General features: G+C 42.0%; 1 protein-coding gene across 1 annotated transcript in view; it reads left to right on the top strand.

Annotated features, from left to right (window-relative positions):
• The window catches only part of LOC111869510 (transmembrane protein 245), a 59,093-nt gene that overhangs the window by 19,550 nt on the left and 26,504 nt on the right, over nt 1-13,039 (top strand). Inside the window, exons 7-11 of the mRNA XM_023861085.2 lie at nt 3,749-3,873; nt 6,724-6,852; nt 7,614-7,781; nt 9,194-9,386; nt 11,157-11,341. Coding sequence (XP_023716853.1) covers nt 3,749-3,873; nt 6,724-6,852; nt 7,614-7,781; nt 9,194-9,386; nt 11,157-11,341 — 800 coding nt within the window. The remainder of the gene's footprint in view (nt 1-3,748; nt 3,874-6,723; nt 6,853-7,613; nt 7,782-9,193; nt 9,387-11,156; nt 11,342-13,039) is intronic.

Raw genomic sequence — 13,039 nt, 5'->3', positions numbered from 1 at the left:
TCCTTGTGAAACATCGATTCAGAAACAGTGTGAAGGATGTGAAGACGCTACCTGGGGCAGATATTGACTCTGACCACAACTTAGTGGTTGCCAAGTTCCAAACCAGGTTGAAGAAAATTATAAGATTTCAAAAGCGCAGACCTTTATGGGATATGGAGAAGTTATATGCTCAAAGACAAAGCGTGCAGGAGACCCTAGAAGAGAAATTCGGTGCAATTGAAGGTGAAAGCGGAAATGCTGAAGTGCAGTGGAACAATATAAAAGAATGCATGTTAGATACTATCAGTGATTTGGTTGGTAAAGTTGAGAAGATAGCAAGAAAACCATGGGTTATACAGGAGATGATGAGTAAAATGGAGGAGCGAAGGAAATGGAAGAATGTCAACAATGAAGAAGGCAGGAGGAAATACAGGAGACTGAGGAATGAATTGAAAAGAGCCACGGACAGGGCCAAAAAGGAATATCTTGAGAAGATATGTAATGAGATTATGGAATTTCAAAGAACAGGCTGTTATGATTTGATGTACATGAAGACAAAAGAACTAGGATGGAAAGAGAATCATGGGATTCAAAATATTGGCATCGAAGACTCCCAGGGGAATAGAATAGTAGATCAGAGGCAAGTGCTGAAAATTTGGGAAAATTATATTTCAGAACTATATGATCGACCTAATCGGCCAGAAACCTTAGAAGTTGAACCGGAAGAAGAAGTAGATACAGACGAGAAAGGACCATATATTTTACAAAGTGAGGTGGAAAAAGCTATCAAGGAAATGAGGAAGGGAAAGGCTACAGGAGATGATGATGTACCTGGAGATGTGCTTAAGTTGCTGGGAGAAGGTGGTTTGAAAACACAGACAAAACTAATAAACATCGTATATGATACTGGGGAGTGGCCCAAGGACACTACAGAAGTTACAGTGATTGCCTTAAAGATAAAGACAAAAGCTACAAAATGCAGCGACCATCGCACAATAAGCCTTATTGCACATACAGGAAAGATAATAGCAAAGATACTTAAAATAAGAATTGAAAGGAAAATAGAGGATATACTTGGAGAAGATCAGTTTGGATTTAGAAGAGGAAAAGGAACCAGGGATGCAATTGGGATGATGAGAATTATAGCAGAATGAACTTTGGAGATAAATGAAGAATTGTGTGTTTGCTTCGTAGACTGGCAGAAGGCATTNCGACGACGACGACGACGACGACGACGACGACGACGACGACGACGACGACGACGACGACGACGACGACGACGACGACGACGACGACGACGACGACGACGACGACGACGACGACGACGACGACGACGACGACGACGACGACGACGACGACGACGACGACGACGACGACGACGACGACGACGACGACGACGACGACGACGACGACGACGACGACGACGACGACGACGACGACGACGACGACGACGACGACGACGACGACGACGACGACGACGACGACGACGACGACGACGACGACGACGACGACGACGACGACGACGACGACGACGACGACGACGACGACGACGACGACGACGACGACGACGACGACGACGACGACGACGACGACGACGACGACGACGACGACGACGACGACGACGACGACGACGACGACGACGACGACGACGACGACGACGACGACGACGACGACGACGACGACGACGACGACGACGACGACGACGACGACGACGACGACGACGACGACGACGACGACGACGACGACGACGACGACGACGACGACGACGACGACGACGACGACGACGACGACGACGACGACGACGACGACGACGACGACGACGACGACGACGACGACGACGACGACGACGACGACGACGACGACGACGACGACGACGACGACGACGACGACGACGACGACGACGACGACGACGACGACGACGACGACGACGACGACGACGACGACGACGACGACGACGACGACGACGACGACGACGACGACGACGACGACGACGACGACGACGACGACGACGACGACGACGACGACGACGACGACGACGACGACGACGACGACGACGACGACGACGACGACGACGACGACGACGACGACGACGACGACGACGACGACGACGACGACGACGACGACGACGACGACGACGACGACGACGACGACGACGACGACGACGACGACGACGACGACGACGACGACGACGACGACGACGACGACGACGACGACGACGACGACGACGACGACGACGACGACGACGACGACGACGACGACGACGACGACGACGACGACGACGACGACGACGACGACGACGACGACGACGACGACGACGACGACGACGACGACGACGACGACGACGACGACGACGACGACGACGACGACGACGACGACGACGACGACGACGACGACGACGACGACGACGACGACGACGACGACGACGACGACGACGACGACGACGACGACGACGACGACGACGACGACGACGACGACGACGACGACGACGACGACGACGACGACGACGACGACGACGACGACGACGACGACGACGACGACGACGACGACGACGACGACGACGACGACGACGACGACGACGACGACGACGACGACGACGACGACGACGACGACGACGACGACGACGACGACGACGACGACGACGACGACGACGACGACGACGACGACGACGACGACGACGACGACGACGACGACGACGACGACGACGACGACGACGACGACGACGACGACGACGTGGGGTCCTAAATTAACTTTTGAGTCCTTAGACAGATTTTGATTAAGCTCAATGTATGCCATTTATGTTATTCAGACATCACCATGTGTGACTGTGATTGACACAATTTGGTTTTCGATGTTGATATTCTTTGGGGAACCTGAATTCATTTTTGGACATATCTTGTGAATTTTTCAGTCTGTGAGAACAATGTATAAAGGGACCCAAATGGTACACAGGTTTTATGTTTCACAGTGGTGTATAAAGTTCACCCATTTCCATTGATCACTAATGTAATGATATGTCTTGTTAAACAGTTGAGCTATTTATGTGTTACATTTGGATATAACATGGGTTTCAATCTTCAGAGGATCACTTTCAGTGTTTCTTGGTCCTTAGAATCGTTTTTGTGGATATTAGCAACAAATCAGTCACCTTGTTATCCACTTGTATAGAAATTTGGTCTCTAATATGTTACTGTAATCATTCACATGTTTCTGATGTACACTGTAGGTTGTATGTGATAGAAGGCTTGGTGAAATAGATAATTTTGTTATATAAGGGAAGCCAGGTGTTGTGAAGGTTTACACAATTGAAATCATTTTATAACCTACTGCTATTGGCCTGCAGGTAGCTGTTATCATCTTTTCACATGTATATATGTCATGTATAGATTAAGCACACTTTTCGATGCCACCTCAAGGTTACCATAGCTGATTATCCTTGTTAAACATGATGGTCTTTTTCATTATTTTGTGGAAATGGAGAGAGGGCAGTTTAGACCCTTAAATGATGAGTTTTTTTTTTGTACCTTTTCAGTTTAATTTTTGAGCAATTTTCTTGTATGAGAGGAACAATTCCTTGGCATTGTAAGCGGCATTACCAAGTAACTGAGACCTGCCAGTGTGTAGCACTGAGGAAGCCCATCTCCTGAACATACCACAAATGCTCTTTCTACAGAAATTCGTTTCATGTGCAGCATTGCTGGTTTTAATGCTGCAGGTTTACCACTGTTTGTTCATGTTGAGAGGTCAGAACATAAAGTGTAGTCTCTTTCAGGGCAATATCTTGGTATATGGAGTCTCCTGATGGAGCAGCTAGCAAATCTGAAGTACCATTTACAAACTTGGTGCAACACAAGACAGAATGCCCTTTTCCCAGCACCACTTAATGGGCTCTTGAAGGTTAGTCTGTGTAGCAATGGTAGTGGATGTTAGCATTATCATTTTTGAGAAGGATGTAACACAGAAGTGGTGTGTTATAGACAAGGAACAGAATGGAATGTACTGTTTTTGCTTTTAAATGACGGCCTCCATTAATGAGAATCTGATTTGAGGGGTGCTTGTATTAGCTGCAGTCTGAATGTCTCTCTTATGCCTGGGATGTATAAAGCTATCGAGCAATATGACTGTGGTCTGGAGTCTGAAGAATAGCAGTGAAGTCATGACTAACTGTACGGTTTTGAATTGTTGAAAGTTGGTAAAGAATTCATGGGCAAGTTATGTGCCATTATTATGGGAGTAAGTCAGTAAGGTGAATGTACTCTTAAGTGTATATTCAGAAGAGTTTGTTTGAGAAACATGAACATATTGCCATGTGTATGGTGGTATGTGTGGCGAATAATTGTGGGTTCTAGTTGGGATGATTGGATTTATTAGCACTTTGGTTACAAGTTCTCTTAATCACACTTAAATACAGTCCTATTGCTGATTTACGCATGTTCCAGTTTGCCGTTGCACACAAACTAGGACTCCCAGTCTTCACTAGTCATCTCTTGGCAACTGATCTCAGCGCAGAAATTAGCACTTCAAAACATTATGAAGTCTTCTTGTTATTTCGTCTTCAATCACTTTATATTCCTCTGCCCTAATCTGTACTCAATCTTCACAATTCATGCTTCATTCTTGTCCTTGTACTCTCATCTGCCGAACCCTCCTGGGCTCTCTCTCCTCCAGATTACAACTGACTTGTAACTGCCTTTGAACTAAAACTGTTACTGTATTCACTTCTCTTATAAGTACTCTGCACACTGCACTCATCACTAGTCTCTCACTCTAGTCTAAGCCAAGTCAAAGTCATATTGCGACTGATGGTCAGTCAGTCAGCCAGTAAGTCTTGGTGTCAAGTCCTATCTGGGGCTCATGACCAGATATTAATTATTACCGTTTGACAGTTAACAGTCTTGTTTCTGTGGGGCACCCTCTCTGATGAGAGGATAAGTCTGTCTTTTGTATATGGTGCTGGCCCTTGCCAACGCAGTCTTTCTCAGGTCTGAGTCCCTTGGGACTTGTGACCATAATTTACTGTCTCAGATTTGAGACTTCCCTTTTCGTCGCCTCCTACAACTCACAGGGTCATGGTGGAGGTATTCAACCCTGCCTCCGCACGGAGTCTCCTAGTCTAAGCTATAACAGATACTCGTTATATAAGCTTCACACAGAACACATAGACAACGTCTTTCAGTCTTGACACCTGTTGTTGTAACGCACTCAATTGAAGGTTGTTTACAGGTCGTTGCCTAGAAATGGCAATTCTTCAGTTGTTGCCTTGTCTGTATTCAGTCGCAGGATGTTACTAGTCCGTTACCTAACAACGCACTGGCCATCCACATTACAATATGTTACTTTTTCATTGTTATCACCTCCAATTTGATACATTTATGACTGATTACCCACTATGTTGTATGTTCATGAAACATCAATTTATGTTAAATATGTTCCTTTAGTATTGTTGTGAGGCAGTACTTTGTTGTTTATTCTTTTCTTACCATTTTGAGAATCAGCAGTGCATCCTTCCATTGCAGAAGTATGTTTTTGCATCCATGAAGATTTTGTAAATTTTTAAACTGAATGAACTTTGCTTTAATGACCAGTTCTTGTGTGTATTATGTATATATTATGAACTTCTAGAAATTCCAGTATTTCTTGTGTAGATGCTATGTAAAAATAAATATCAAAATCAAACTGAAGGCTTAGGACTCTAATATGATGGCCTGTGCCGTTGAAGTAGACCAGGAATTATTTGCAGACACTGATTCTGGGCTGTGCTGACTGGTCAGTGTGCCAGTAGGTGGTGGTGTGAGCAGTTAGTAGGCTTGGTGTGAATGACTTACTCATTCACCTCCATCTTTAATGTGATTTAAAACTGTTTACAATATCTCTTTAATTTTAAAATAACATTAAAGTCCCGCCAACTGCTACATGTTTTCGGCTTACTTGGCCATCTTCAGGCAATTGTTCACTTATTGAAGCCATCACACTGCATGAGGTTTTAAGTCAATATATTTCCATGCTATTGCATATTGTTGTTCACACTAAAATGTATTTGTTTCAGAATGAAACTCTCTCTCCATTCTGCATTATTTTCCTTTTGCAGTGTCCATGTTTGTGCCCCCTTGCTATGTAAGTTCTCACTAGTTGGACATATGTCCCTTGTGTACCTAGTGCAGTGCGATGGTTTATAAAAGTCAACAGTTACCTATAGATGGTCAGGAAAGGCTGAAACATGTAGCAATTGATGTGGTTTTAATGTTATTATAAATTGAATATAAATTATATAAATATAAATATAACCTTTTGACTTGTTCTGTATCCAAAGGTACTAACCTACTTAGGATTTATAGAATGTAAATAAATTCAATTCAATTCAGTTCAATAAAGATAGACTGTGAACAGTTTTATGTTACATGAAAGACTGAAGAGAATGAGTGAGTGATACATCATTGCAACAGGATGCTCAAATATAATATTTTTTTTGAATGGTTCTGTTAGCAAACAGGTGACTGCATACAAACAATGTTTTGAGCCTTGCACAAAAAAGAAAGGTTATATTTCAGTATTAGTAGTATTACTGGTGATAAATGTTTCCTGCACATTGCTATTTTGAAGAAATGCAAGAGAGTGGATTACTTAAGTATGACTTTGTGTGGAAGGGTGTTTTTCCTAGAAAGTGTCTGGGGTGGGGGCTGCAGGTCAGGGTTGTCAGAAAAGCTGGGTAGACCTCAAAGTTGAAATACTGTTTCATTTTATTTTCAGCTTGGAGAAAAAATGAATGAGAAAGTGATGGAGTCACTGAAAGATTCAGTGAACTCAGCTGCCAGCATTGTGGTGATATTTGGGATCACCATAATCACTATTTGTGCATCCATTTTACTGGCTGTTCAGGTGGGCAGGTGTTATACACATACAATAATGCTGTGTGTTTTTGCTTTCTCATGACAGTAAATATGAAGATTGAAGTCTTCTTGGATGATACCATGTATTGCTGCAGATGAACACTAGGGTTTCAGAGTAATCTGCCTCCTCCATCTTCAGGATACAGAAGAGTAAGCTGATGTGGTATGGATACAGGGAAGGGGGGCCAGAGGGTGGGGCTGTGAGTGGACCATTGTGAACCTGTGGCTCCGCAGTGGTCATGCTGGATGTGGGGGGAGGTGAAGAAGCATAGGAGAAAGGAAGGTACGCTGAAAGGAAAAAGTAAAATAAATTAAAGATGAAATAAAATAATAAGAGGAAAACATGTGAAGAGTAGTGGAAAACGAACCAGGAAACAGTGGCCCTGTCCTTTGATTACAGCCCTTTGTAGGACCACTTCTTATGTCTTCCACTTATTTTTATTTAGTATATCTTTAGTTTGTTTTATTTTACTTTCCCTCTCTTGCCCTTGGTACTTCCTCCTGCGCTTCTTAATTTTTGTCCTTTTGGCATCTGCCCTTCTGATTCCTTTCATTTTGCCCATAGCTTCAGTGTATGTCCAACTTTCCGTGTCCAACCCTCCTGTGCTTACTTGCATGACCAGAAGATGGATGCATGAGTTTACTCTGAAACTTCATTACCAATCTGCTGCAGTAACCCTAGAGCTTATTGGCCAGGAGTTATTAACATGGTTTGCTGGACCAGTGTAAAATATTGCCATCATATTGCAGGTGTATGCTGAGGGCATTCACTTGGTGTACATGGGTGCCAGTGTCATCAATAGCACTGTGGTGCAGAATTCGGATATGCTGGGTGTTGTTCCCGAGGACTGGCAGGATACAATGAATGGTATTCTGGACAACGCTTACACATATGGGCGAGAAGGAATTTCAAAAATGGTAATGTGTGGTACACCATTACCAGGAACCTGTACAGAGCTCAGGAGTTGACATGAGTTGTCTTTAACCTGATAGTATGTAATATTGCAATTACACAGATGCCATGGAAAGAAATCCCATGGATGCTAGTGATGACAGAGCTCAAGGCTTGCTCCTTTTATGCCCGTTGCATTCCTTTTCATCCCCTCTGGCATATGTCAGCCAGCAGAGAGTGCTTTCCATTGTGCATGGCTATCATTACCAACATTTGTGTCAGTAGAATGGCTAGACAACTGCAGGACAATATAGGGAATTCTGCTGAACGGGGAAATTTAGCCACCCAAGGAACATGTAAAGTGGCTTGATCTGTGAGACTTGTTGTGAGGGTTTGCACTTCCTGTTATTCTCGCTATAGACCTATGCTGTGTGTAGTTGTCTGGCAAGTTGGCAGTTATAACACTACTTGCTCTGAGTATCATCATACAGCATTAGTACAAAGTGTACTGACAGTAACATCAGTAAGAGAAAGAAAGGGAATTTCATATGTTGTGGAAATCAGAGATGGAGTCCTTTATTGTCCAATGATTACTGTTAATGTTATTATAACCAGTGGTGATTTTGCAAAGAAAAGAAAATTCTAGTTGCAAAACATTCCTGGCTGATGACCGGGCATGACACATCAGAAAATCACTGCCGATCCTTGACTGTTATATGATAAATATAACCTGTGTGTTGGTAATTTCATAATGGAGTGTGTGACAGTGTAAATGGTTTTCAGTTCAGTGGCTATGAGTGACAATGATGCCATGTTAACATTGAGTGACAGTATACTAAATAAGAATTGTCATGGATTCTTATTAAATTTACCTAGTTCTCCAGTCTCTCAATTATAACATGAACCAGTTAACCAAGTAAATAAGTAACTAATATAGCTAATAAACTAAATAACTAGCTAACTAACACTGTGATATCAGAACCAAAAGGCATTACACCATGGGTACCCACTGCTGGACGTTACTCTTAGCCAATTCATTCATCTCTAATCTTTTCAACCTATCATTCAAAGATCCATGTTAATCTTACCTCCTGTCTCCTTCTTGGTCCTCAGCCAGACCTTTTTAAGAGATTTACCATTAAAATTCTTCGTGGCATGTTTGTTTTTCTACCACAGTTACAGATTTAGGGGAGTTGTGCATGCATTTCTTGGCTTATATGACGTACTTCTGCTGGCACATAATGATTTCTGTACTCATATCTGTTAGCCTAATGGCAAAATTTTGAAGACATTCCGTGCATGGCAATTGTTATATTACAGTATATTTCTGAAATGCGCTGTGTTAGATTAAACACCACTAATATTACTAAGTAGAGGCTTGTCACTCAGAGAAAATTGTTCCTATTAGTCTTGACATCTGTGTGTCTACTTCTGATAGGTTCGTAGTTGGATGAAAGATGTGGATGATCAAAAGGCAGCATTGCTAGAGAAACAAATTCTGGAACTCTGGGACAGAGTGTACCAGGCCTGGCTGATGTCTTCAACAGAGCCATCTGTAGGCCCAACTGTAACTACAGGAGCAGTCTTCAGTAGCTGGAATAATTTCATAGATGGAATGCAGAAGACACCAGGTATCACCAAATGAGTAGCTTACTACAAATGTTGTGTCTTATTTGAAGAGTTCAACATTTCTTTCTTATACCCAAGATAGGGACTAGCTTTATTGATTGTGCCCGAGTGAGCAGGTTCCACAAGAAGATGGAGACAGTATCCAGCCTCTGAATCATTGTGTATTTTAAATTAAAGCAGAATGATGGATAAGTCCAGAAACACAGTGTTTGTATTAATATACTATCATCACAAACTTTTAGGTTTTCTTTTAAACCTAGATAAGCTGTTTTGTGCCATTCTGAATGTCTGATGTATGATATGTAAAATCGTTTCCTACCACAAACCTAACAGTGAACACCCAATGATATTATGACATTAATTTAATAATCTTAAGTCCATAAATGTATGGTCACCAGGCCTTTGAAGTGATTTGCAAGTGTTGTGGTACAGCTTTGGGATGTGGCTGTAATCCTCATTCCGAATCATCTTTTAGTGACATTAATGTATTTCAGTTTCTTGTTATTCGTTCTTAAAAAGTCTGGCTGCTAGATACTGTGATAATGAAAAGGAAAGCAATTATGTCACAGGTGAAGAATGGGCACTTCTTGTAGCTGACAGTAGAAGTCAGCAGTGGTCATGACAACAGTCCTTGTAGATTTAACAGTAGTTACACATTAAAATTTTCTTCATTTTCACACATTAACTAGTGTTCTTTGGATAAGAAGATGTGGATACAAAGATTTCCGTGTAAGAAGTTAGATTTGTTAAGTCCCACCGAAGATCACATAAGGATGATGTAAAATTTTCCTGCATATAAATATGCCATGTAAAAAAGTTTTCCCACATTAGAAATTCATTTTCTTCTGATTTCCCATTTAATATGTTTAAAATAATACTGATGAACTGCACACAAATGTGCAAATTTAAACATAAAATGTTCAAAGGCTTTACAACCATTAGTCATTTCTTGATGGTCAAACTGTACCATAGTTCATAATTGATCATGCGTGGACCGCTTCATAATTTGTAGCTAGCCTACTGGCTGTTCATTTCTGGTTCTACTGGTATCATTATTCGTCTTTTGCTAAGTGAAGTATGTCATTGAGCATCCATTTCTACTCATTTGATTTACAGCATTCTCTGGTGAACTTGGCATTATATGTTTCCCCATTCATTTGTACATTTAATAAGAACAAGAAACTGTTGATATTGCTTCTGTTGTGATGTAAAGTAATATAAACAAAATGTGGTGGTAGTTCCAATTAAACAGGAAGCATTGCCTTTTCAGGAGAAAGTTAACATTATATAGAAAGTGGAAACAAATCTGAATACAGCGTGTGTTCAGATTTAATTTTATATTTATACAGTTGTTTGATGGTCCATTATGGCTATGTTTTATAATTTTTTCGTTATTACTAAAGTAATAAAGAGCTCTGGTGTTCCACTGTATTTTCAAGTTCCCTGGTAACATACATTTGTGTTTCTTACAGATGAAATAATATAAAACAATTGCTTCAGGTAAAAATACAAGTGCATCCAGAAATGAACTTAATTTTACATTTCCCTTGTAATAAGTTTTCCCATTAAGATTGTTTTTTGCTGGTCCTCTCAAAAACTATCTTGTCAGGGAATACTCTATTTATATTTATGTGACTCATCAAGTTTGGGCACATCTTGATATAGCACCTTTCACTGAGAACCACTTGATTAAGTATCTTGAAGTATGGCCACTTTCTCCTGAGACATAGACACTATTGAAGTTTTATTGTTGCTCTCTTTTCTGCTTCCAGAGCTTTTCAATGTAAATGCAATGGTGACATTTGCAAAGGAGAATGTGGAAACATTAATGTCTGTGCTGGACTCTGTGTGGAGTATCTTGAAGGGCAACTTGAGCCTTGCATTCTATTCATTCACTGCACTGATTGGTATTGTGTTTGGTGGTGGCACTGCTGTTCTAAACTTCATCCTTAACATGGTATGTTACAGCGCATATACCACTGTCTAGAATATGTTTGCTGTTCTTTGGTAGTGATCAGAGTAAGTTGATACAGCAGCTGGATCCTTGTTTTGTTCCCACAAGAATCATAAACTCTATTTCACAAGGATGGTTCCTGGTGTTGCAATGCCTTCGCTCAGATACACATGTCTATAGCTACCAGCTGGGAGATTAGCCTGTAGCTCTTGCTTTCACAAGCTGGACATCTTTGAACTTTTGACTTGGAAGGGAGATACTCAGGATGAAATGTTGTCTTTTGTTCATGCTTCACTTGTGAGTTGCGTGTGGCATGTTCATTAGCATTATAGTATCTTATTGCATTAGCAGAGTTGCTGAAACTGATGGGAAGTAACATTACTAGGGATATGTGTCGATGTACCACTAATACATGTTTAGCCAACTGAACAGCATGCAGTTAGAGCTCACACAGTACCCATAATAGTTGGGGTTCACTTCTCAGGAGGAGCTAAAATGTTTGTTTTCCCTTTGACTGTGAGGCCCAGCCATATTTAGGATATTTAGGATCTGTGGAGCCTTATCTCTTCTTCCTCATGCATCTGCATAACGTGGTGCCTAGACAGAAGGACAGATTGATATTTAACCTACATGGCAGACATGGGAACCCAGTAGCACCTTCAGCATATGGAGTGATTATTTCGTAAATACGTAGGTAAGTCAGTAAGTAAGTTACAAATGGATATAGAACTTGAACAAATAAGAGTACTGGTTTGAAAAATGCTTTTATTTCTCAACATAATCTCTCTGTACATTGAGGCCCTTCTCCCATCATTTCACAAGCCCCTGAAAATCAGCAGCATAACATTCTTTGGGCTGCTGTCGGAACCAGGCATGTTCACATGGCATGACAGGTTAGGTTTTCGCAAAGTCTGTGCACAGTGGGCAGCACACATGCTGACCCCACAGCAGAAAATGCAAAAAGAATGGGTCTGGCATTACAGCATCGCAGTCGCTACCATGATGAAGGACACGATATACTAGCCCAAATTGTCACAGGTGATGAGTCTTGGGTTCACCGTTGCCAGCCTGAGACAAAGCATGTGTCAATGCAGTGGAAACATCCTGCGTCGCCTTGAGGCTGGAATGCAGTGAGCAGAATGCCTTCATGATCCCAGAAGACTGTGAGCATCACTTTCCTGGAGGATGGTGTCACCTTAAACTTGGCAGGCGACGCAGGATGTTTCCACTGCATTGATGCATGCTTTGTCTCGGGCTGGTAATGGTGAACCCAAGACTCATCACCTGTGACAATTTGGGCTAGCATATCATGTCCTTCATTGTGGTTGCGATTGAAATGCTGTAATGCCAGACCCATTCTTTTTGCATTTTGTGTTGTGGGGTCAGCATGCATGGCACCCATCGTTCACAGACTTTGTGAAAACCTAACCTGTCATGCATTATGAGGTGGGCCATGCCCTGTGAACACGCCTGGTTCCGACAGCAGCCCAAAGAATGTTATGCTGCTGGTTTTCAGGGGCTTGTGAAACAATGGGACAAGTGCCTCAATGTACAGGGAGATTATGTTGAGAAATAAAGGCATTTTTCAAATCAGTACTCTTATTTGTTTAAGTTCTATATTCATTTGTAACTTACTTATTGCCTTACCCTTGTATATGTATTTCTGTCGCAATGCAACACAAGATTGTTACAGTCACTTTA

Source organism: Cryptotermes secundus, unplaced genomic scaffold, assembly GCF_002891405.2.
Source record: "Cryptotermes secundus unplaced genomic scaffold, Csec_1.0 scaffold10, whole genome shotgun sequence".
Lineage (NCBI taxonomy): Eukaryota > Metazoa > Arthropoda > Insecta > Blattodea > Kalotermitidae > Cryptotermes > Cryptotermes secundus.
This window is presented reverse-complemented; position numbering and strand designations above follow the sequence as displayed.